This window comes from Pseudophryne corroboree, chromosome 3 (assembly GCF_028390025.1).
Source record: "Pseudophryne corroboree isolate aPseCor3 chromosome 3, aPseCor3.hap2, whole genome shotgun sequence".
Lineage (NCBI taxonomy): Eukaryota > Metazoa > Chordata > Amphibia > Anura > Myobatrachidae > Pseudophryne > Pseudophryne corroboree.
In genome coordinates, this window is record NC_086446.1 from 44,821,231 (window position 1) to 44,846,786 (window position 25,556).

At 49.6% G+C, this 25,556-nt stretch overlaps 1 protein-coding gene across 1 annotated transcript in view; it reads right to left on the reverse strand.

Annotated features, from left to right (window-relative positions):
• LOC135054671 (gastrula zinc finger protein XlCGF26.1-like) overlaps positions 1-25,556 on the reverse strand; it is a 64,185-nt gene that overhangs the window by 15,046 nt on the left and 23,583 nt on the right. Inside the window, exons 2-4 of the mRNA XM_063957918.1 lie at positions 24,685-24,851; positions 17,039-17,197; positions 7,520-7,598 (exon numbers count right to left, since the gene is read on the reverse strand). Coding sequence (XP_063813988.1) covers positions 7,520-7,598; positions 17,039-17,197; positions 24,685-24,762 — 316 coding nt within the window. The 5' untranslated portion in view covers positions 24,763-24,851. The remainder of the gene's footprint in view (positions 1-7,519; positions 7,599-17,038; positions 17,198-24,684; positions 24,852-25,556) is intronic.

Below are 25,556 nucleotides of genomic sequence, written 5' to 3' on the forward strand. Positions count from 1 at the left end.
AGCTTGGGCTTCTTAGGCTACTGGACACCATTAGCTCCAGAGGGATCGAACACAGGACCCGACCTCGTTGTCCGTTCCCGGAGCCGCGCCGCCGTCCCCCTTACAGAGCCAGAAGCAAGAAGGTCCGGAAAATCGGCGGCTGAAGACTTCTGTCTTCTCCAAGGTAGCGCACAGCACTGCAGCTGTGCGCCATTGCTCCTCATGCATACCACACACTGCGGTCACTGATGGGTGCAGGGCGCTGGGGGGGGCGCCCTGAGCAGCAATATTAACACCTTGGCTGGCGAACTGACACCATATATAGCCCCAGGGGCTATATAGGTGTTTATTAACCCCTGCCAGAACTTTTACAATAGCGGGAGAAAGCCCGCCGAAAAAGGAGCGGAGCCATCTCCCTCAGCACACTGGCGCCATTTTCCCTCACAGCTCTGCTGGAGGGATCGCTCCCTTGCTCTCCCCTGCAGTCCTGCACTACAGGAAAGGGTTAAAAAGAGAGGGGGGGCACAAATTAGGCGCAGTATAAATATATTATGCAGCTATAAGGGGAAAACACGTTTTATAGGTGATATCCCTGTGATATATAGCGCTCTGGTGTGTGCTGGCATACTCTCCCTCTGTCTCCCCAAAGGGCTTTGTGGGGTCCTGTCCTCTGTAAGAGCATTCCCTGTGTGTCTGCTGTGTGTCGGTACTGCTGTGTCGACATGTATGAGGAGGAAAATTATGTGGAGGCGGAGCAAATGCCTGTGAATGTGATGTCACCCCCTGCGGGGTCGACACCTGTGTGGTTGGACTTATGGAAGGAATTGCGTGGAAGTGTCAACTCCTTACACAAAAGGTTTGACGACATAGGACAGCCGGCTACACAGCTTGTGCCTGTTCCAGCGTCTCAAAGGTCATCAGGGGCTTTAAAACGCCCGCTACCTCAGGTGACAGATACAGACGTCGACACGGATACCGACTCCAGTGTCGACGACGATGAGACTAGTGTACCCTCCAATAGGTCCACCCGTTACATGATTGAGGCAATGAAAAATGTTTTACACATTTCTGATAATACCCCAGGTACCACAAAAAAGGGTATTATGTTTGGTGAGAAAAAAACTACCTGTAGTTTTTCCTGCATCTGAGAAATTGATATGAGGTGTGTGAGGAAGCGTGGACTTCCCCAGATAAGAAATTGATAATTTCTAAGCAGCGTACCCTTTTCCGCCAGAGGATAGGTCACGTTGGGAAACACCCCCTAGGGTAGATAAAGCGGTTACACGCTTATTAAAAAAGGTGGCACTACCGTCTCCGGATACGGCCGCCCTGAAGGACCTGCTGATAGAAAGCAAAAAAAAAAAAATACCCTTAAAGCTATATACACACACACGGGCATTATATTGAGACCTGCTATTGCCTCGGCATGGATGTGCAGTGCGGCAGCTGCGTGGTCAGATTCCCTGTCGGATAATATTTATACTATAGATAGGGACAATATTTTGCTGAAAATAGAGCATATAAAAGACGCTGTCTTATACATGCGTGATGCACAGAGGGATATTTGCCGACTGGCATCACATATAAGCGCTATGTAAAACCATTGCCGCCAGGCGGGGGTTATGGACTCGGCAATGGTCGGGCGATGCCGATGCAAAACGGCACATGGAAGTTTGCCCTATAAGGGGGTGGAACTGTTTGGGGATGGTCTTTCAGACCTCGTTTCCACAAGCTACCCCACAGCAAAAGAAAGCACTGTATTATCAGGTACAATCCCTTCGGCCCCAGAAAAGTAGAGGGCTAGAGGCTCATCCACGTCCAGTAACTTGGAATCCTCCAAATCCCTAGTAGCCGCAGGCACCACAATAGGCTGGTTCAAGTGAAAACCTGATACCACCTTCGGGAGAAACTGAGGACGAGTCCTCAACTCTGCCCTATCCATATGGAAAATCAGACAAGGGCTCCCACAGGACAAAGCCGCCAATTCTGACACACGCCTGGCCGAAGCCAGGGCCAACAGCATGACCACTTTCCACATGAGATACCTCAAATGCACAGTCTCAAGTGGCTCAAACCAATGCGATTTCAGGAACTCCAAAACCACATTGAGATCCCAAGGTGCCACTGGGGGCACAAAAGGAGGCTGAATATGCAGAACTCCTTTGACAAAAGTCTGAACTTCAGGCAGTGAAGCCAGTTCTTTCTGGAAGAAAATCGACAGAGCCGAAATCTGGACCTTAATGGACCCCAATTTGAGGCCCAACGTCACCCCTGCTTGCAGGAAATGCAGGAATCGACCCAGTTGAAATTCCTCCGTTGGGGCCTTCCTGGCCTCACACCAAGCAACATATTTTCGCCAAATGTGGTGATAATGTTTTGCAGTGACATCCTTCCTGGCTTTGATCAGGGTAGGGATGACTTCCTCCGGAATGCCTTTTTCCTTCAGGATCCGGTGTTCAACCGCCATGCCGTCAAACGCAGCCGCGGTAAGTCTTGGAACAGGTAGGGCCCCTGCTGCAGCAGGTCTTGTCTGAGCGGCAGAGGCCAAGGGTCCTCTGCAAGCATCTCTTGAAGTTCCGGGTACCAAGCTCTTCTTGGCCAATCCGGAACCACGAGTATAGTTTTCACTCCTCGCCTTCGTATTATTCTCAGTACTTTGGGAATGAGAGGCAGAGGAGGAAACACATAAACCGACTGGTACACCCACGGTGTTACTAGAGCGTCCACAGCGATCGCCTGAGGGTCCCTTGACCTGGCACAATATCTTTTTAGCTTTTTGTTGAGGTGGGACGCCATCATGTCCACCTGTGGTCTTTCCCAACGGTTTACCAGCATTTGGAAGACTTCTGGATGAAGTCCCCATTCTCCCGGGTGGAGGTCGTGCCTGCTGAGAAAGTCTGCTTCCCAGTTGTCCACTCCCGGAATGAACACTGCTGTCAGTGCTAACACGTGATTTTCCGCCCATCGGAGAATCCTTGTGGCCTCTGCCACTGCCCTCCTGCTTCTTGTGCCGGCCTGTCTGTTTACATGGGCGACCGCCGTGATGTTGTCTGATTGGATCAGTACCGGCTGGTTCTAAAGCAGGGGCCTTGCTTGGCTTAGGGCATTGTAAATGGCCCTTAGCTCCAGAATATTTATGTGAAGTGAAATCTCCTGATTTGACCACAGTCCCTGGAAATTTCTTCCCTGTGTGACTGCACCCCAGCCCCGAAGGCTGGCATCCGTGGTCACCAGGACCCAGTCCTGTATTCCGAATCTGCGGCCCTCTAGTAGATGAGCCCTCTGCAGCCACCACCGCAGCGACACCATGGTCCTTGCCGACAGGGTTATCCGCTGCTGCATCTGGAGATGGGACCCGGACCATTTGTCCAACAGGTCCCACTGGAAAATCCTTGCGTGGAACCTTCCGAATGGAATCGCTTCGTACGAAGTCACCATTTTTCCCAGGACTCGTGTGCATTGATGTACCGACACCTGTCCTGGTTTTAGGAGGTTTCTGACTAGAGATGACAACTCCTCGGCTTTTTCCACTGGAAGAAACACTTTTTTCTGGTCTGTGTCCAGAATCATTCCCAGGAACAGAAGACGTGTCGTCGGGACCAGCTGTGACTTTGGAATATTGAGAATCCAGCCGTGCTGTTGCAGCACTTCCCGAGAAAGTGCTACCCCCACTACCAACTGTTCCTTGGACCTCGCCTTTATCAGGAGCTCGTCCAAGTACGGGATAATTAAAACTCCCTTCTTGCGAAGGAGTATCATCATTTCGGCCATTACCGTGGTAAAGACCCTCGGTGCCGTGGATAACCCAAACGGCAGCGTCTGGAACTGACAGTGACAGTCCTGTACCACAAATCTGAGGTACTCCTGGTGAGGAGGGTAAATGGGGACATGCAGGTACGCATCCTTGATGTCCAGGGAGACCATGTAATCCCCCTCGTCCAGGCTCGCAATAACCGCCCTGAGCGATTCCATCTTGAACTTGAATCTTTTGATATAAGTGTTCAAGGATTTTAAATTTAAGATGGGTCTCACCGAACCGTCCGGTTTCGGTACCACAAACATTGTGGAATAGTAACCCTTTCCTTGTTGAAGGAGGGGTACCTTGACAATCACTTGCTGTGAATACAGTTTTTGAATAGCCACCAACACTGCCTCCCTGGCAGAGGGAGTTGCCGGTAAGGCAGATTTTAGGAAACGGCGGGGGGGAGACGTCTTGAATTCCAGCCTGTACCCCTGAGATACTACTTGAAGGACCCAGGGATCCACCTGTGAGAGAGCCCACTGTGCGCTGAAATTTCTGAGACGGGCCCCCACCGTACCCGGGTCCGCCTGAGCAGCCCCAGCGTCATGCTGTGGACTTACCGGAGGCAGGGGAGGACTTCTGCTCTTGGGAACTAGCTGTGTGCAGCAGCTTTTTCCCTCTACCTTTGCCTCTCGGCAGAAAGGATGAGCCTCTAGCCCTCTTGCTTTTCTGGGGCCGAAAGGACTGTACCTGATAATACGGTGCTTTCTTTTGCTGTGGGGTAGCCTGTGGCAAAAAAGTCGATTTCCCAGCAGTAGCTGTGGAAACGAGGTCTGAAAGACCATCCCCAAACAGTTCCACCCCCTTATAGGGCAAAACTTCCATGTGCCGTTTCGAGTCGGCATCGCCAGACCATTGCCGAGTCCATAACCCCCTTCTGGCGGCAATGGACATAGCGCTTATTCTTGATGCCAGCCAGCAAATATCCCTCTGTGCATCACGCATGTATAAGACGGCGTCTTTTATATGCTCTATCGTCAGCAAAATATTGTCCCTATCCATGGTATCAATATTATCCGACAGGGAATCTGACCACGCAGCTGCAGCACTGCACATCCATGCCGATGCAATAGCTGGTCTCAATATAATGCCCGTGTGTGCGTATATAGCTTTTAGGGTAGTTTTCTGCTTTCTATCAGCAGGTTCCTTTAGGGCGGCCGTATCCGGAGACGGTAGTGCCACCTTTTTTGATAAACGTGTCAGCGCTTTATCTACCCTAGGGGGTGTTTCCCAACGTGACCTATCCTCTGGCGGGAAAGGGTACGCTGCCAATAACCGTTTAGAAATTATCAATTTCTTATCGGGGGAAGTCCACGCTTCCTCACACACCTCATTTAATTCCTCAGATGCAGGAAAAACTACTGGTAGTTTTTTCTCACCAAACTTAATACCTTTTTTGTGGTACCTGGGGTATTATCAGAAATGTGTAATACATTTTTCATTGCCTCAATCATGTAACGGGTGGACCTATTGGAGGGTACACTAGTCTCATCGTCGTCGACACTGGAGTCGGTATCCGTGTCGACATCTGTGTCTGCCATCTGAGGTAGCGGGCGTTTTAAAGCCCGTGATGACATTTGAGACGCTGGAACAGGCACAAGCTGACTAGCCGGCTGTCCTATGTCGTCAAACCTTTTATGTAAGGAGTTGACACTGTCACGTAATTCCTTCCATAAGTCCATCCACACAGGTGTCGACCCCGCAGGGGGTGACATCACATTCACAGGCATTTGCTCCGCCTCCACGTCATTTTCCTCATCATACATGTCGACACAGCAGTACCGACACACAGCACACACACAGGGAATGCTCTGACAGAGGACAGGACCCCACAAAGCCCTTTGGGGAGACAGAGGGAGAGTATGCCAGCACACACCAGAGCGCTATATACCACAGGGATATCACCTATAAAGAGTGTTTTCCCTTATAGCTGCATTATATTACTATACTGCGCCTAATTCTGTGCCCCCCCCCCCTCTCTTTTTTACCCTTTCTGTAGTGCAGGACTGCAGGGGAGAGCCAGGGAGCGATCCTTCCAGCGGAGCTGTGAGGGAAAATGGCGCCAGTGTGCTGAGGGAGATGGCTCCGCCCCTTTCTCGGCGGGCTTTCTCCCGCTATTTTAATAATTCTGGCAGGGGTATTTTTACACCTATATAGCCCCTGGGGCTATATATGGTGTCAGTTTGCCAGCCAAGGTGTTATTTACTGCTGCTCAGGGCGCCCCCCCCAGCGCCCTGCACCCATCAGTGACCGGAGTGTGTGGTGTACATGAGGAGCAATGGCGCACAGCTGCAGTGCTGTGCGCTACCTTGGAGAAGACAGAAGTCTTCAGCCGCCGATTTTCCGGACCTTCTTGCTTCTGGCTCTGTAAGGGGGACGGCGGCGCGGCTCCGGGAACGGACGACGAGGTCGGGTCCTGTGTGCGATCCCTCTGGAGCTAATGGTGTCCAGTAGCCTAAGAAGCCCAAGCTACCACCACTTAGGTAGGTTCGCTTCTTCTCCCCTTAGTCCCTCGATGCAGTGAGCCTGTTGCCAGCAGGTCTCACTGTAAAATAAAAAACCTAAACTATACTTTCTTTCTAGGAGCTCAAGAGAGCCCCTAGTGTGCATCCAGCTCGGCCGGGCACAGAAATCTAACTGAGGCATGGAGGAGGGTCATAGGGGGAGGAGCCAGTGCACACCAGATAGTCCTAAATCTTTCTTTAGATGTGCCCAGTCTCCTGCGGAGCCGTCTATTCCCCATGGTCCTTACGGAGTCCCCAGCATCCACTAGGACGTCAGAGAAATTTCCTGCTGCGATCAACTTGGAATTACCCCCTGTGTTTTACGAATGCAAAGTAGGGCATCTTTCCAGTAGGTTTTCGTGTGATAACAATTTGGTTTAATATTTACTAGGCTGCATTATCTAGGATGCAGAGTTATGTTTAAACGACAAGAACGTTGTCTATGGGTGAGAGGGTGAGTGCAATTTAAATTCTAATTATATTCACATTTGAGAAAGAGACAGGGATATGATAATCATATTGTGTTTGGTTAAGCACACTGGTTTGGTTTATGTATGAAAAGGAGCAGAAATTTGCTTTATCCAATTGTTAAACTCTTTTGAAATGTAACATGTATTTATTTATATTTTTTGTGAGATAGAATGAAGGTGGGACCACCCCCTATAGTACTGTATGTTGGTTTTAGATAAAAAGGAGGCCTGCGAGCCTCAGAGTGTATTATACCATCTTCTTTCTGGTGTGAACATCTTGCTGTGTTGCTGTTCCACTGGAAACAGGGAGGGTCCTTTTAAGGACTTTATTTGAGCGAATAAACAACTTTTGACTCAAGACGACCGCTTCATCTTGTGACCAGCAGGGATACATGAAACGTAGCCCCGTTCTCTGGCTGTCCAGGGTAACCCTAGTGTCTTCAAGCTCCGCCTTCCGCCAGCTACCATGCAGAGGCCTGGTCAAGCGACCAGTGGGGATCAATCAACGCCACACAGCTGTGGTAAGATGCCACGGGAGCAAGGAGTCTGGTGGTGGCAGCATTGTACCTGCTGACTGCGCAGTGGGTGGAGTCAGTAACAGTAAGCGTGAATCCCTTAATTGGCCAGGTCCTGTGTGACCTAAACCCGTTCCGTGACCGTGGGACACAAGTCAGTGAGGGCTTGGGAAGCATCTGGTCACGGTGTGTATATAGGTAGCCCCCATACCTGCTCCCCTTATACAATAAATGACAGTCTCCTCTTACCCAGTGATGTGAGGGGCCGGTGATTCTCCATCATCACGTCCTTGTACAGACCCCTGTGTTCCTCTATATACTCCCCCTCCTGCATGGAGAGATAGACAGTGACATCCTGACACCTTATAGGAACCTGACACACACAATGATACAGTCATCACCCAGATACATCCCCTGGTGTTACTGTATAATGTCCCATTCCCAGCAATCACCTCTCCAGTCATCACCCGGACACGTCCCCTGGTGTTACTGTATAATGTCCCATTCCCAGCAGTCACCTCTCCAGTCATCACCCAGACACATCCCCTGGTGTTACTGTATAATGTCCCATTCCCAGCAGTCACCTCTCCAGTCATCACCCAGACACGTCCCCTGGTGTTACTGTATAATGTCTCTTTCCCAGCAGTCACCTCTCCAGTCATCACCCAGACACGTCCCCTGGTGTTACTGTACAATGTCCCATTCCCAGCAGTCACCTCTCCAGTCATCACCCAGACACGTCCCCTGGTGTTACTGTATAATGTCTCTTTCCCAGCAGTCACCTCCCCAGTCATCACCCAGACACGTCCCCTGGTGTTACTGTATAATGTCCCATTCCCAGCAGTCACCTCTCCAGTCATCACCCGGACACATCCCCTGGTGTTACTGTACAATGTCCCATTCCCAGCAGTCACCTCTCCAGTCATCACCCAGACACATCCCCTGGTGTTACTGTATAATGTCCCATTCCCAGCAGTCACCTCTCCAGTCATCACCCAGACACATTCCCTTGTGGTACTGTATAATGTCCCATTCCCAGCAGTCACCTCTCCAGTCATCACCCAGACACGTCCCCTGGTGTTAATGTATAATGTCCCATTCCCAGCAGTCTCCTCTCCAGTCATCACCCAGACACGTCCCCTGGTGTTATTGTATAATGTCCCATTCCCAGCAGTCACCTCTCCAGTCATCACCCGGACACGTCCCCTGGTGTTACTGTATAATGTCCGATTCCCAGCAGTCACCTCTCCAGTCATCACCCAGACACGTCCCCTGGTGTTATTGTATAATGTCACCAATCCCAGCAGTCACCTCTCCAGTCATCACCCGGACACGTCCCCTGGTGTTACTGTATAATGTCCGATTCCCAGCAGTCACTGCTCCAGTCATCACCCAGACACGTCCCCTGGTGTTACTGTATAATGCCCCATTCCCAGCAGTCACCTCTCCAGTCATCACCCAGACACATCCCCTGGTGTTACTGTATAATGTCCGATTCCCAGCAGTCACCTCTCCAGTCATCACCCAGACACGTCCCCTGGTGTTATTGTATAATGTGCCATTCCCAGCAGTCACCTCTCCAGTCATCACCCGGACACGTCCCCTGGTGTTACTGTATAATGTCCGATTCCCAGCAGTCACTGCTCCAGTCATCACCCAGACACGTCCCCTGGTGTTTGTGTATTGTCGAAGTCGAAAATATTACAGCCATACACATCACGAACTAACTCCACACAGATGGCCTCAGAGCGCGTACTTGTTCTGCCGTGCGTGCACATATTCGCAAGTTGCGTATGACCGCTCACGCGGTCCTGCGTATTAGTGCGTGGTATGAATCATTACGGTAGCATTTGTATTCGCACGGAAAAGCCACAAAGACATATCTCATATTTAATCCATATAGTGCAAAATGTACACATAGCCCACATGCACCACACTAGCAAGCTATACTTGTTTAAAAGGTACAATAACAAAAGGATTCACCTTTACAGGATATGAGGGGACAGCATTAAGTTAGGAGGTGGTGTTTGGTATCCATTAAAAGCAACATTCTGGTAGGAGTTTGCAGAAGATAGCATGCTCCACTGTATTTACTGTACTCTGATATTCGGAGGGAACCCAGTGGAGACCATCAGCACGTGCACCTGGACCAGGCATCGCCCACCTATTCAAACCAACCTATGACCCCTCCTGTACTGTAAATGACCAGCCCTTTGACCTATAGGTGAAGAGATTACAGTTTCTATTGTATTATGTTTTAGCCAAATTTATAAAAAGCCAAGCTACCTGGCTGGTCTCTCTCTCTCTGAAGGTCATCTTGCTTGATTGACTGAGCACCGGGTCCGTGTGGCGCTAGCGAAACAAACGTATGTACTATTAATTGTAGCCTCTTTTCTCTTATTGTGATTGTATTGTTATTGCAACCCCCTTTTTGCAATTATATGTTTGTGGGTCGGATCCCAGCATTTTAAATACAATTGGTGTTGTCTCTCTTTACTGCTAAGGTTTAAAGTGTATTTCAGCCACACGTGTAGCTGCATTGTGCTTACAGCGTGTCGGTGTGTGTGTACGCTCAGTGAGTAAAAATAGGATTTTAATACCTACCGGTAAATACTTTTCTCCTAGTCCGTAGAGGATGCTGGGGACTCCAAAAGGACCATAGGGTAGACGGGATCCGCAGGAGCTTGGGCACACTATAAAGACTTAAACTGGGTGTGAATTAGCTCCTCCCTCTATGCCCCTCCTCCAGACCTCAGTAACAGGAACAGTGCCCAGGAGAGACGGACATTTCGAGGAAAGGATTTTTGTTTAAACTAAGGCGAGAAACATACCAGCTCACATCACAACATACCGTACAACTGGAATAGAACGAAACCAGATAACCGTATGAACTAACAACAGCAACAAGCTGAAGAAAACGAATACACAATCCGTGTGTAAACAAGTACAACCAGTAATAATACAACTGCAAGAAACAGTCCGCACTGGGATGGGCGTCCAGCATCCTCTACGGACTAGGAGAAAAGGATTTACCAGTAGGTATTAAAATCCTATTTTCCCTTACGTCTTAGAGGATGCTGGGGACTCCAAAAGGAATATGGGGTCTATACCAAAGCTCCAGAACGGGCGGGAGAGTGCGGACGACTCTGCTGCACCGATTGGGCAAACATGAGGTCCTCCTCAGCCAGGGTATCAAACCTGTAAAACTTAGCAAAAGTGTTTTAACCCGACCACGTAGCTGCTCCGCAAAGCTGAAGTGCCGAGACTCCTCGGGCAGCTGCCCAAGATGAGCCCACTTTCCTGGTAGAATGGGCCTTTACTGACTTCGGCAATGGTAGCCCAGCCGAAGAATGAGCTTGCTGAATCGTATTACAAGTCCAGCGAGCAATAGTCTGCTTAGAAGTAGGATTTCCAATCTTGTTGGAATCATTTAGGACAAACAAAGCCTCTGTTTTCCTGGTAAGAGCCGTTCTGGCTACGTAAATTTTCAAGGCATTTACAACATCAAGAGACCTTGGAACCGCCACAGCATCCGTAGCTACAGGCACCACAATAGGTTGGTTCATGTGAAAAGAAGAAACCACCTTCGGCAGAAATTGTTGACGAGTCCTCAATTCCGATCTATCCAAAGGGAATATCAAATAAGGGCTCGTGTCAGACAAGGCCGCCAATTCAGACACTCGCCTGGCTGACGCCAGAGCCAAAAGCATGACCACTTTCCAAGTGAGAAACCTTAACTCAACCTTACGCAAAGGTTCAAACCAAGGAGACATAAGGAACTGCAAGACCACTTCAAGATCCCACGGCGCCACCGGCGGCACAAATGGAGGTTGTATATGCAACACACCCTTCACAAAGGTCTGAACCTCAGGCAGGACGGCCAATTCTTTCTGAAAGAAAATAGATAAAGCCGAAATGTGCACTTTTATGGAACCCAATTTCAGGCCTGCATCTATGCCTGCCTGCAAAAAATGGAGAAGCCGACCAAAGTGAAACTCCTCCGCCGGAGCTGCTCTAGTCTCACACCATGGAGTATTTCCTCCAAATACTGTGATAATGTTTTGCCGTAACCTACTTTCTAGCTTTAAGGAGAGTGGGGATGACCTCCCCGGGAATACCCTTCCGAGCTAAGATTTGGCGCTCAACTTCCACGCCGTCAAACGCAGCCGCAGTAAGTACGGAAACACGCAGGGCCCAGAGGAAGCGGCCAGGGATCTTCCACTAGTAATTCTTGAAGATCTGGATACCAGGCCCTCCATGGCCAATATGGAACGATGAGTATCGCCTGAACCCTTGCTCGTCGAACGATCCTCAGCACCTTTGGAATGAGAGGAAGCGGAGGGAACACATACACCGACTGAAACACCCACGGAGTCACCAGGGCGTCCACTGCACTGGCTTGGGGGTCCCTTGACCTGGAACAATACCTCGGAAGCTTCTTGTTGAGGCGAGACGCCATCATGTCTATCACAGGAATTCCCCAACGCTTTGTCACTGTTGCAAATACCTCTTGATGAAGAGCCCACTCTCCCGAGGGAGATCGTGTCTGCTGAGGAAGTCTGCTTCCCAGTTGTCCACTCCCGGGAGGAAGACTGCTGACAGAGCACTCACGTGCTGTTCCGCCCAGCGTAGTATTCTTGTGGCCTCGTCCATAGCCACCCTGCTCCTTGTTCCGCCTTGGCGGTTTATGTACACCACCACTGTTATTTTGTCCGACTGGATCAGGACAGGGAGACCCTGAAGAAGGTTCTTTGCTTGTAGCAGGCCGTTGTAAATGGCTCTCAACTCGAGAACATTTATGTGGAGACAAGATTCCTGGTTTGACCATTTTCCCTGGAAATTTCTTCCTCGCGTGACTGCGCCCCAGCCTAGGAGACTTGCATCTGTTGTCAGCAGGACCCAGTCCTGGATTCCAAAACGGCGTCCCTCTAGAAGGTGAGAGCTTTGCAGCCACCACAGGAGCGAAATCCTGGCCCTGGAAGATAGACTTATTTTCCGGTGCATGTGCAGGTGAGACCCGGATCATTTTTTCAGCAGATCCCATTGAAACACCCAGGCATGAAACCTGCCAAACGGAATGGCTTCGTAAAGCCGCAACCATCTTCCCTAGCGCTCGAGTGCATTGATGAATCAACACACTTGTCGGCCTCAGAAGCTCCCTGACCATTGTCTGTATTTCCAGAGCTTTGTCCTCCGGAAGAAACAATCTCTGTAGTTCCGTGACTAGGATCATGCCCAAGAAGGGCAGCCGAGTGGTTGGGATCAACTGAGACTTTGGCAAATTTAGTATCCAACCATGATGTCGCAGAACCGACAGGGAGAGATCCACATTTCTTAACAACTCTTCCTTGGACCTCGCCTTTATCAGGAGATCGTCCAAGTACGGGATAACTGTGACCCCTTGCTTGCGAAGGAGGACCATCATCTCCGCCATTACCTTGGTGAAAACCCTCGGGGCCGTGGAAAGGCCAAACGGCAACGCCTGAAATTGGTAATGACAATCCTGCACCGCAAACCTCAGGAAAGCTTGATGAGGAGGGAATATCGGGATGTGTAAGTAAGCATCCTTTACGTCTACAGACGCCATAAAATCCCCCCATTCAAGGCTGGAGATCACAGCTCGAAGAGACTCCATCTTGAACTTGAACGTTTTCAAATATGGGTTGAGGGATTTTAGGTTCAGAATCGGTCTGACCGAACCGTCCGGCTGCGGCACCACAAAGAGGCTCCAATAGAACCCTTTCCCCCGATCTGACGAGGGAACCGGCACCACGACCCTCTGTTGAAACAACTTTTGTATCGCATCCCTCACCACCTCTCTTTCGGGAAGAGAAGTTGGCAAAGCCGACATGAAAAACCGGTTGGGGGGCATCTCCTGAAACTCCAGTCTGTACCCTTGGGACACTATGTCTAAGACCCAAGGATCCAGGGCCGAACGAACCCCGACCTGTTTGAAGAATTGGAGACGGACCCCCACCGGTAGGGACTCCCCAAGGGGAGCCCCAACGTCATGCGGTGGACTTGGTAGAGGCAGGGGAGGACTTTTGGTCCTGGGTGCCTGACACTGCAGGCGACTTCCTTCCCCTACCTCTACCCTTTGAAGCGAGGAAGGACGAGCCCTTTTGTACTTATTAGGCCGAAAGGACTGCAACTGCTGATAAGGTGTCTTTTTCCGTTGTGGTGGAACATATGGAAGAAAAGATGACTTACCCGCAGTAGTGGTCGACACCAGGTCAGCCAGGCCGTCACCGAACAAGACACTACCTTTAAAAGGGAGAGCTTCCATATTCTTCTTGAAGTCGGCATCAGCATTCCATTGGTGAATCCACAGCGCCCTCCTGGCCGAAATCGCCACGGCATTGGCTCTTGATCCTCAGAGGCCAACATCCCTCGCCACATCCTTTAGGTAATCTGCAGCGTCCTTAATATAACCAAGAGTCAAAAGAATATTATCTTTATCAAGAGCATCCATATCAGAAGCCAAATTTTCAGCCCACTTTGCAATAGCACTACTCACCCATACCGACGCCACAGCAGGTCTGAGCAATGCACCAGTATTGACGAAAATGGACTTCAATGTCGTCTCCAGCTTGCGATCCGCAGGATCCTTGAGGGCAGCCGTGTCAGGAGCTGGAAGCGCCACTTTCTTGGACAATCGCGCAAGAGCTTTATCCACATTTGGAGACGACTCCCATTTGTCCCTATCGTCAGAGGGAAAAGGATATGCCATCAAAATTCGCTTGGGAATCTGCCACCTTTTTTCAGGGGACTCCCAAGCCTTTTCACAAAGTTCATTCATTTCATGAGAGGGGGGAAACTTTACCTCAGGTCTTTTCCCCCTAAATAAACAAACTTGTGTCAGGAACGGTAGGATCCTCAGATATACGTAAAACATCTTTAATGGCTATAATCATGTACTGAATACTCTTGACAACCCATGGATGCAAAGAAGCCTCATTCAAATCGACATCGGAGTCAGAGTCCGTGTCGGTACCTGTATCTGCCATCTGGTTAGAAGCACGCTTCTGTGACCCTGAGACTGTTTGTACCTGAGACAATGCGTCCTCTACCGACTGTCTCCATGTTTGTGTCTGAGAATCAGATTTATCCAGTCTCTTAGATAATAAAGCCACATTTGTATTCAGTGTACTCAGCGTAGTCATCCAATCAGCAGTCGGCTGTGCCAACAGACACATACTTAAATCTTTCTCTGCAGCCCCCATAACTTCCTCCGGGGAGGAACACCAAGGCTGAGACACGTCGACACCTCGTGCCGACACACTCACACTTACACAGTCTACAAGCACGGGGACAGCCCCACAGAGAAGCCCTTAGGGAGACCACAGAGAGAGTATGCCAGCTCACACCCCAGCGCCCATATACTAACAGAAGTTAGTAATATGCTCAGTGCCGACAATATAACTTGAAAAGCACCAAATTTAAGTGCCCCCACCCCCGTTTTCCCTCCCCAAGTACTTGCGGGAGCTCGGAGGTCCGGGCAGCGTCTCTGCAGCGCTGTAGGAGTAGGAGAAAAAAGGGCGCTGGTGAGCAATGTGCGGCTAAGCCCCGCCCCCTTCCCGGCGCGCTGTAGCCCGCTAAAATTTGAAATTGCAAAGTGGCGGGGGTACTCTATACAGTGATCGGACACCGTATAGCCTTCTTTAACCACCAAAAAACCTCAGTAACTGCTGCCCAGTGCGCTCCCCACTAGCTCCCTGCACCCTGTGAGAGCCGTTGGTGAAGTGTGTGGGAACATGGAGCGCAGCGCTACCGCTGCGCTGTACCTCCGTTACTGAAGTCTTTTGCTGTCACTGAAGTCTTCGGATCTTCTCATACTCACCCGGCTTCTTTCTTCTGGCTTCTGTGAGGGGGGTGACGGCGTGGCTCCGGGAACAAGCAGCTAGGCGCACCAAGTGATCGAACCCTCTGGAGCTAATGGTGTCCAGTAGCCTAAGAAGCAGAGCCTTTAACTCACAGAAGTAGGTCTGCTTCTCTCCCCTCACTCCCACGATGCAGGAAGCCTGTAGCCAGCAGGTCTTCCTGAAAATAATAAACCTAACAAAAGTCTTTCCAGAGAAACTCTGTAGAGCACCCCTAGTGTGTGTCCAGTCAGTCCTGGGCACAAAGTCTAACGGAGGTCTGGAGGAGGGGCATAGAGGGAGGAGTCAGTTCACACCCAGTTTAAGTCTTTACAGTGTGCCCAAGCTCCTGCGGATCCCATCTATACCCCATGGTCCGTTTTGGAGTCCCCAGCATCCTCTAGGACGTAAGAGAAAGGTACGTGGGTTAAAGATTACATCCAGCAGCCACAGCTGCTCGAATTTCAGTGTAAAAGGTATTGCTTTTTCTGTCCTGTATGTAAATCAGCTTTTACATTATAATGTCCCATTACCAGCAGTCACCTCTCCAGTCATCACCCAGACACGTCCCCTGGTGTTACTGTATATTGCCCCATTCCCAGCAGTCACCTCTCCAGTCATCACCCGGACACGTCCCCTGGTGTTACTGTATAATGTCCCATTCCCAGCAGTCACCGCTCCAGTCATCACCCAGACACGTCCCCTGGTGTTACTGTATAATGTCCCATTCCCAGCAGTCACCTCTCCAGTCATCACCCGGACACGTCCCCTGGTGTTAGTGTATAATGTCCCATTACCAGCAGTCACCTCTCCAGTCATCACCCAGACACATCCCCTGCTGTTACTGTATAATGCTCCATTCCCAGCAGTCACCTCTCCACTCATCACCCGGACACATCCCCTGCTGTTACTGTATAATGCCCCATTACCAGCAGTCACCTCTCCAGTCATCACCCGGACACATCCCCTGCTGTTACTGTATAATGCCCCATTCCCAGCAGTCAACTCTCCAGTCATCACCCGGACACGTCCCCTGGTGTTACTGTATAACGCCCCATGGTGTTACTGTATAATGTCCCATTCCCAGCAGTCACCTCTCCAGTCCTCACCCAGACACGTCCCCTGGTGTTACTGTATATTGCCCCATTCCCAGCAGTCACCTCTCCAGTCATCACCCGGACACGTCCCCTGGTGTTACTGTATAATGTCCCATTCCCAGCAGTCACCGCTCCAGTCATCACCCAGACACGTCCCCTGGTGTTACTGTATAATGTCCCATTCCCAGCAGTCACCTCTCCAGTCATCACCCGGACACGTCCCCTGGTGTTAGTGTATAATATCCCATTACCAGCAGTCACCTCTCCAGTCATCACCCAGACATGACACCTGATGTTACTGTATATTGCCCCAGTCCCAGCAGTCACCTCTCCAGTCATCACCCAGACACATCCCCCGCTGTTACTGTATAATGCCCCATTCCCAGCAGTCACCTCTCCACTCATCACCCGGACACATCCCCTGCTGTTACTGTATAATGCCCCATTCCCAGCAGTCACCTCTCCACTCATCACCCGGACACGTCCCCTGGTGTTACTGTATAACGCCCCATGGTGTTACTGTATAATGTCCCATTCCCAGCAGTCACCTCTCCAGTCATCACCCAGTCACGTCTCCTGGTGTTGCTGTATAATGTCCCATTCCCAGCAGTCACCTCTCCAGTCATCACCCAGACACGTCACTTGGTGTTACTGTATGATGACCCATTCCCAGCAGTTACCTCTCCAGTCATCACCCAGACACGTCCCCTGGTGTTACTGTATAATGTCCCATTCCCAGCAGTCACCTCTCCAGTCATCACCCAGACACATCCCCTGGTGTTACTGTATAATGTCCCATTCCCAGCAGTCACCTCTCCAGTTGGCAGCTGAATGATCTTGTTGGTGAGTTCCAGGATCATTTGGTCATTTTGTCTCTCATGTATCAGTGAGTGAGGTGGAGGCACAGTGATGGAGTCACAGCCGATGGGTGTCAAACGGTCACTGGATATCTTCTTCACTACTGTATAATCCTGTATATTGGGACAACATTGAAATATAAATTAAAAGTTTGCCAATTTGGATTAACTCTTTTTAGAGAATAATAAGAATTTACTTACCGATAATTCTATTTCTCATAGTCCGTAGTGGATGCTGGGACTCCGTAAGGACCATGGGGAATAGCGGCTCCGCAGGAGACTGGGCACAAAAGTAAAAGCTTGAACTAGCTGGTGTGCACTGGCTCCTCCCCCTATGACCCTCCTCCAAGCCTCAGTTAGGATACTGTGCCCGGACGAGCGTACATAATAAGGAAGGATATTGAATCCCGTGTAAGACTCATACCAGCCACACCAATCACACCGTACAACCTGTGATCTGAACCCAGTTAACAGTATGATAAACGAAGGAGCCTCTGAAAAGATGGCTCACAACAATAATAACCCGAATTTTGTAACAATAACTATATACAAGTGTGGCCGGAGAGACCAACCAGCCACACGTGTAATGGCGGCTGCGGCACTGAAGGTGTTAACCCTTGTGCCTGGCGCCATATTAAGGGACAATGGGCGCTGGGCGTCACTGTTAAACGTACTTACGGCGCTGGGTACGGACTGTTTAAAAGTTTGTTTAATGATGTGTTTTAACATGTCATATGTAGTGCTCTATGCACAATTGCAGGAATGCATGTTTAACTGTATTTTATATTCAAGATGTGGTCATCTGTATATTTAAAGAGGAAAATGCACTTACTATTATAGATGTCTGAATAATCATGTCTTATCCTTTGGGAATGGGACAGGGCCCTTAGCATGCCACTTCCTATCAGAGAGGTGTGAAGGACAATACCTTTTGATGTGTAAGTTCTTTAGAGAGAGATGCTAATCACTGGGTTTATGGGCTTGGAACTTGTTTCATGTACCTGATTTAATTGACATGCGAGCGACCTATGCAGGAAGGAAGACTGTTTGTATTGTAGCCTTCCTGTTGTGGTCTCAGACACTGGGTTTGCCTGGAGATGTGAATGAGACAGAAACATTGTGTTTTGAAGCTATGTGATAAATTTATCAATAGTGAATGTTAATCTGATACCAAACGCCTGTGTCAGAGGAAGGAGGATATTGTTTTATTGCACTTATATCCTTGTAAAATGTGATTTATTGGTATTTTGTAAAATAACCTGATTGGTTGGAGAAGACAGGGAGGGCTTACCTCCCTGTGATACTGTGTGGAAAACTGACATAAAAAGGAGACCTGCGTGCCTCCATGTTGTAGTTGTAACATCTTCTTCTGCTGAAAACATCTAATTGTATGCTGTTGCCCCTAGCAATAGGGAGGAGCCTTTTTAAAGGTTATTTGAGCAATAAACATCTTTGCCTCAAGAAGACTGCTTCATCTTGTGACCTACAGGGTTAGGCCAAACCTAGCCCCGTTCTCCGGCTGTCCAGGGAAGCACCTGACGTCTCCAAGCTCCGCCTTCCGCCAGCTACCGGTAGAGGCCTAGCAAGTGGCTAGTGGGGATTCGTCGACACCACACAGGTGTGGTAAAGCAGTGCGTCGGCACATACAGAGCAGAACCGTGGTTCCAAACGCCACGGCAGGTTAGGAGTTTGGTGGTGGCAGCGAGAACCCGCCCACAGCGCAGTGGGTGGAGTCAGTAACAGGCGGTTACTGACGGTAAGCGGGAATCCCCTATGTGGTCCGGCCTCGTGCGGCTTGACCTTCCATTCTGTGCGCAGTCAACGGGACGCGGAAGCTGCGAGTGCTTCCGTACGGTATCGTCCTGTCACAACAAGTATTGCAGACAATCCGCACTTGGGATGGGCGCCCAGCATCCACTACGGACTATGAGAAATAGAATTATCGGTAAGTAAATTCTTATTTTCTCTAACGTCCTAAGTGGATGCTGGGACTCCGTAAGGACCATGGGGATTATACCAAAGCTCCCAAACGGGCGGGAGAGATGCGGATGACTCTGCAGCACCGAATGAGAGAACTCCAGGTCCTCCTCAGCCAGGGTATCAAATTTGTAGAATTTAGCAAACGTGTTTGCCCCTGACCAAGTAGCTGCTCGGCAAAGTTGTAAAGCCGAGACCCCTCGGGCAGCCGCCCAAGATGAGCCCACTTTCCGTGTGGAATGGGCTTTTACAGATTTTGGCTGTGGCAGGCCTGCCACAGAATGTGCAAGCTGAATTGTACTACAAATCCAACGAGCAATCGTCTGCTTAGAAGCAGGAGCACCCAGCTTGTTGGGTGCATACAGGATAAACAGCGAGTCAGATTTCCTGACTCCAGCCGTCCTGGAAATATATATTTTCAGGGCCCTGACTACGTCCAGTAACTTGGAGTCCTCCAAGTCCCTAGTAGCCGCAGGCACCACAATAGGCTGGTTCACGTGAAACGCTGAAACCACCTTTGGGAGAAATTGAGGACGAGTCCTCAATTCTGCCCTATCCGTGTGAAAAATCAGGTAAGGGCTTTTATAAGATAAAGCCGCCAATTCTGAGACACGCCTGGCTGAAGCCAGGGCTAACAGCATTACCACCTTCCATGTGAGATATTTTAATTCCACAGTGGTGAGTGGTTCAAACCAATGTGATTTTAGGAACCCCAAAACCACATTGAGATCCCAAGGTGCCACCGGGGGCACAAAAGGAGGCTGTATATGCAGTACCCCTTTGACAAACGTCTGGACTTCAGGCACTGAAGCCAGTTCTTTTTGGAAGAAAATCGACAGGGCCGAAATTTGAACCTTAATGGACCCTAATTTTAGGCCCATAGACAGTCCTGTTTGCAGGAAATGTAGGAAGCGACCCAGTTGAAATTCCTCTGTAGGGGCCTCTTTGGCCTCACACCACGCAACATATTTTCGCCAAATGCGGTGATAATGTTTTGCGGTTACATCCTTCCTGGCCTTTATCAGGGTAGGGATGACTTCTTCTGGAATGCCTTTTTCCTTCAGGATCCGGCGTTCAACCGCCATGCCGTCAAACGCAGCCGCGGTAAGTCTTGGAACAGACAAGGTCCCTGCTGGAGCAGGTCCTTTCTTAGAGGTAGAGGCCACGGGTCCTCCGTGAGCATCTCTTGAAGTGTCGGGTACCAAGTCCTTCTTGGCCAATCCGGAACCACGAGTATAGTTCTTACTCCTCTCCTTTTTATGATTCTCAGTACTTTTGGTATGAGAGGCAGAGGAGGGAACACATACACTGACTGGTACACCCATGGTGTTACCAGAGCGTCCACCGCTATTGCCTGAGGGTCCCTTGACCTGGCGCAATATCTGTCTAGTTTTTTGTTGAGACGGGACGCCATCATGTCCACCTTTGGTTTTTCCCAACGGTTTACCATCTCCTGGAAGACTTCTGGATGAAGTCCCCACTCCCCCGGGTGAAGGTCGTGTCTGCTGAGGAAGTCCGCTTCCCAGTTGTCCACTCCCGGAATGAACACTGCTGACAGTGCTATCACATGATTCTCCGCCCAGCGAAGAATCCTTGCAGCTTCTGCCATCGCCCTCCTGCTTCTCGTGCCGCCCTGTCTGTTTACGTGGGCGACTGACGTGATGTTGTCCGATTGGATCAATACCGCCTGACCCTGAAGCAGGGGTTTTGCTTGACTTAGGGCATTGTAAATGGCCCTTAGTTCCAGAATGTTTATATGAAGAGATGTTTCCATGCTTGACCACAAGCCCTGGAAATTTTGTCCCTGTGTGACTGCTCCCCAGCCTCTCAGGCTGGCATCTGTGGTCACCAGGATCCAATCCTGAATGCCGAATCTGCGGCCCTCTAGTAGATGAGCACTCTGCAGCCACCACAGAAGAGACACCCTTGTCCTTGGCGACAGGGTTATCCGCTGATGCATCTGAAGATGCGATCCGGACCATTTGTCCAGAAGATCCCACTGAAACGTTCTTGCGTGGAATCTTCCGAATGGAATCGCTTCGTAAGAAGCCACCATTTTTCCCAGGACCCTCGTGCACTGATGCACTGACACCTGGCCTGGTTTTAGGAGATTCCTGACTAGCTCGGATAACTCCCTGGCCTTCTCCTCTGGGAGAAACACCTTTTTCTGGACTGTGTCCAGAATCATTCCTAGGAACAGGAGACGTGTCGTTGGAATCAGCTGCGATTTTGGAATATTTAGAATCCACCCATGCTGACGTAACACTAACTGAGATAGTGCTACTCCGACTTCTAACTGTTCCCTGGACCTTGCCCTTATCAGGAGATCGTCCAAGTAAGGGATAATTAACACGCCTTTTCTTCGAAGAAGAATCATCATTTCGGCCATTACCTTGGTAAAGACCCGAGGTGCCGTGGACAACCCAAACGGCAGCGTCTGAAACTGATAATGACAGTTTTGTACTACAAACCTGAGGTACCCTTGGTGAGAAGGGTAGATTGGGACGTGGAGATAAGCATCTTTGATGTCCAGAGACACCATATAGTCCCCTTCTTCCAGGTTTGCTATCACTGCTCTGAGTGACTCCATCTTGAATTTGAACCTCTTTATGTAAGTGTTCAAGGATTTTAGATTTAAAATTGGTCTCACCGAGCCGTCCGGCTTCGGTACCACAAACAGCGTGGAATAATACCCCTTTCCCTGTTGTAGGAGAGGTACCTTGATTATCACCTGCTGGGAATACAGCTTGTAAATGGCTTCCAAAACTGCCTCCCTGTCGGAGGGAGACTTTGGTAGAGCAGACTTCAGGAACCGGCGAGGGGGAGACGTCTCGAATTCCAGTTTGTACCCCTGTGATACTACCTGCAGAATCCAACGGTCCACTTGCGAGTGAGCCCACTGCGCGTTGAAATGTTTGAGACGGGCCCCCACCGTGTCCGAGTCCGCATGTAAAGCCCCAGCGTCATGCTGAAGACTTGGCAGAAGCAGAGGAGGGCTTCTGCTCCTGGGAAGAGGCTGCCTGGTGCAGTCTTTTTCCTCTTCCTCTGCCCCGGGGCAGAAATGAGTGGCCTTTTGCCCGCTTGTACTTATGGGAACGAAAGGACTGAGTTTGAAAAGACGGTGTCTTTTTCTGCTGAGAGGTGACCTGGGGCAAAAAGGTGGGCTTTCCGGCCGTTGCCGTGGCCACCAGGTCCGAAAGACCGGCCCCAAATAACTCCTCCCCTTTATACGGCAATACTTCCATATGTCGTTTGGAATCCGCATCCCCTGACCACTGTCGCGTCCATAACGCTCTTCTGGCGGAAATGTACATAGCACTCACTCTTGATGCCAGGGTGCAAATATCCCTCTGTGCATCACGCATATATAGTAATGCATCCTTCAATTGCTCTATAGTTAGTAATATACTGTCCCTATCCAGGGTATCAATATTTTCAGTCAGGGAATCCGACCACGCCACTCCAGCACTGCACATCCAGGCTGAGGCGATTGCTGGTCGCAGTATAACACCAGTATGTGTGTATATACCCTTCAGGATATTTTCCAGCCTTCTATCCGCTGGTTCTTTGAGGGCGGCCGTATCAGAAGACGGTAACGCTACTTGTTTAGATAAACGTGTGAGCGCTTTATCTACTCTAGGGGGTGTTTCCCAACGCGCCCTAACCTCTGGCGGGAAAGGGTATAGTGCCAATAATTTATTAGAAATTAGCACTTTTTTATCGGGGGAAACCCACGCTTTATCACACACCTCGTTTAATTCATCTGACTCAGGAAAAGCTACTGGTAGTTTTTTCACTCCCCACATAATACCCTTCTTTGTGGTACTTGTAGTGTCAGAAATGTTCAATGCCTCCTTCATTGCCGTGATCATGTAACGTGTGGCCCTACTGGACATTACGTTTGTCTCCTCACCGTCGACACTGGACTCAGTATCCGTGTCTGGGTCTGTGTCGACCCACTGAGGTAACGGGCGTTTTATCGCCCCTGACGGTGTCTGAGACGCCTGGACAGGCATTAATTGATTTGTCGGCTGTCTCATGTCGTCAACAGTTTTTTGTAAAGTGCTGACATTGTCACGTAGTTCTTTAAATACAATCATCCAGTCAGGTGTCGACTCCCTAGGGGGTGACATCACTAACACAGGCAATTGCTCTGCTTCCACATCATTTTCCTCCTCATACATGTCGACACAATCGTACCGACACCCAGCACACACACAGGGAATGCTCTGATAGAGGACAGGACCCCACTAGCCCTTTGGGGAGACAGAGGGAGAGTTTGCCAGCACACACCAGAGCGCTATATATATATATAGGGATAACCTTATATAAGTGTTACTCCCTTTTATAGCTGCTGTTATAATTTAGCTGCCAATAGTGCCCCCCCTCTCTCGTTTTTACCCTGATTCTGTAGGGACTGCAGGGGAGAGTCAGGGAGCCGTCCTTCCAGCGGAACTGTGAGGGAAAATGGCGCTTGTGTGCTGAGGAGATAGGCTCCGCCCCTTCACGACGGCCTTATCTCCCGCTTTTTTCTGGAAAACTGGCAGGGGTTAAATACATTCATATAGCCCAGGAGCTATATGTGATGTATTTCTTTTGCCATCCTAAGGTATTTCTGATTTTTATTGCGTCTCAGGGCGCTCCCCCCCAGCGCCCTGCACCCTCAGTGACCGGAGTGTGAAGTGTGCTGAGAGCAATGGCGCACAGCTGCAGTGCTGTGCGCTACCTTAGTTGAAGGCAGGAACGTCTTCTGCCGCCGATTTCACCGGACCTCTTCGTTCTTCTGGCTCTGTAAGGGGGCCGGCGGCGCGGCTCCGGGACCCATCCAGGCTGAACCTGTGATCGTCCCTCTGGAGCTAATGTCCAGTAGCCTAAGAAACCCAATCCACTCTGCACGCAGGTGAGTTCGTTTCTTCTCCCTTTAGTCCCACGATGCAGTGAGCCTGTTGCCAGCAGGACTCACTGAAAATAAAAAACCTAAAATAAACTTTTACTCTAAGCAGCTCAGGAGAGCCACCTAGCATGCACCCTTCTCGTTCGGGCACAAAAATCTAACTGAGGCTTGGAGGAGGGTCATAGGGGGAGGAGCCAGTGCACACCAGCTAGTTCAAGCTTTTACTTTTGTGCCCAGTCTCCTGCGGAGCCGCTATTCCCCATGGTCCTTACGGAGTCCCAGCATCCACTTAGGACGTTAGAGAAAATGCAAAATGTCCCTGTATATATTACTATAGATATACATGATGTCACTGTGACACTTTTACATCCCCTCACCTCCCAGTCATGTCCCTGTATTATTACAATAGATATATGATGTCACTGTGACACTCCCAGATCCCCATACCTCCTCAGTCATGTCCCTGTATTATTACTATAGATATAGGTGATATCACTGTGACACTCGCAGATCCTCTCACCTCCCCAGTCATGTCCCTGTAGTATTACTATAGATATAAGAGACTTCACTGTGACACTTCCAGATCCACTCACCTCCCTGTATTATTACTATAGGTATAAGTGATGTCACTGTCACACTCCCAAATCCCCTCACCTTCCCAGTCATGTCCCTGTATTATTATTACTATAGATATAAGTGATGTCACCGCTGCGCTTTAAGGTCCCCTCACCTCCCCAGTCAGCACGTAGATGATCTCCAGAGTTAGATTTAGTATCCTGTCGGTCATGTGACTCCGGTCCTTGTCCATCTTCAGTGACTCAGCAATTTATACAGGACGCGTTTCACAATCACGTGATGACTAAACTAAGACTCTGTGGATCCACACTGCGTATTTATCTAGGAATAAATATAATTATTAAAAAAAAATTTGAAATAACATCACATTGTACACTTTCAAATATCTTTAATACGGCTTCAATTAACATCAACACTTTCCTTAGGGTTCTTCAGGGTAACCGTCCTTTTCCGTCTCAGCAAATGAAGATATCAACATACAGTATGGAAGAAAACAGAAGCACAAGATCTTAGTGTAATATAGTTGTTATCCTTTGTTTTAAGCCGTATTACGTAATGATCGTATTCCTGTTTTGTTCCATATGCTGAAATCTCCATTTGACAGAAAAGGAGGGTTACCCTAAATAAAGGGGAGTGTTGAACTGTTTTAATATTTGATTTGTGTGGCAAAAGGTGTGAGCTCCCTTTTCTTTTGTCGTGATAAGGCTGCTAAAGGCTGAGTATTAATCAGCTGACATTCGGATATAAGAAAAAGGAGTTATGGTAGACTTAACATGGTTAACTCTCTTTCTGCGAGGTGCTCTGGGTTCCACAGGAAATACATGGGGGTGTAGAGTGGATCTTGATCCAGAGGCACCAACAGGCTAAAGCTTTAGGCTGTCCCAGGATGCATTGGGGCCTCCTATATAACCCCGCCTCCAGGCAGTGTGAGCTCAGTTTTGTTAACCAGTCCAATGCAGAAGCAGGTAATAGAGATGGTAGACGTTAGTCACATAGAACCACGTTCTCACGACAGGAGAAGGGACC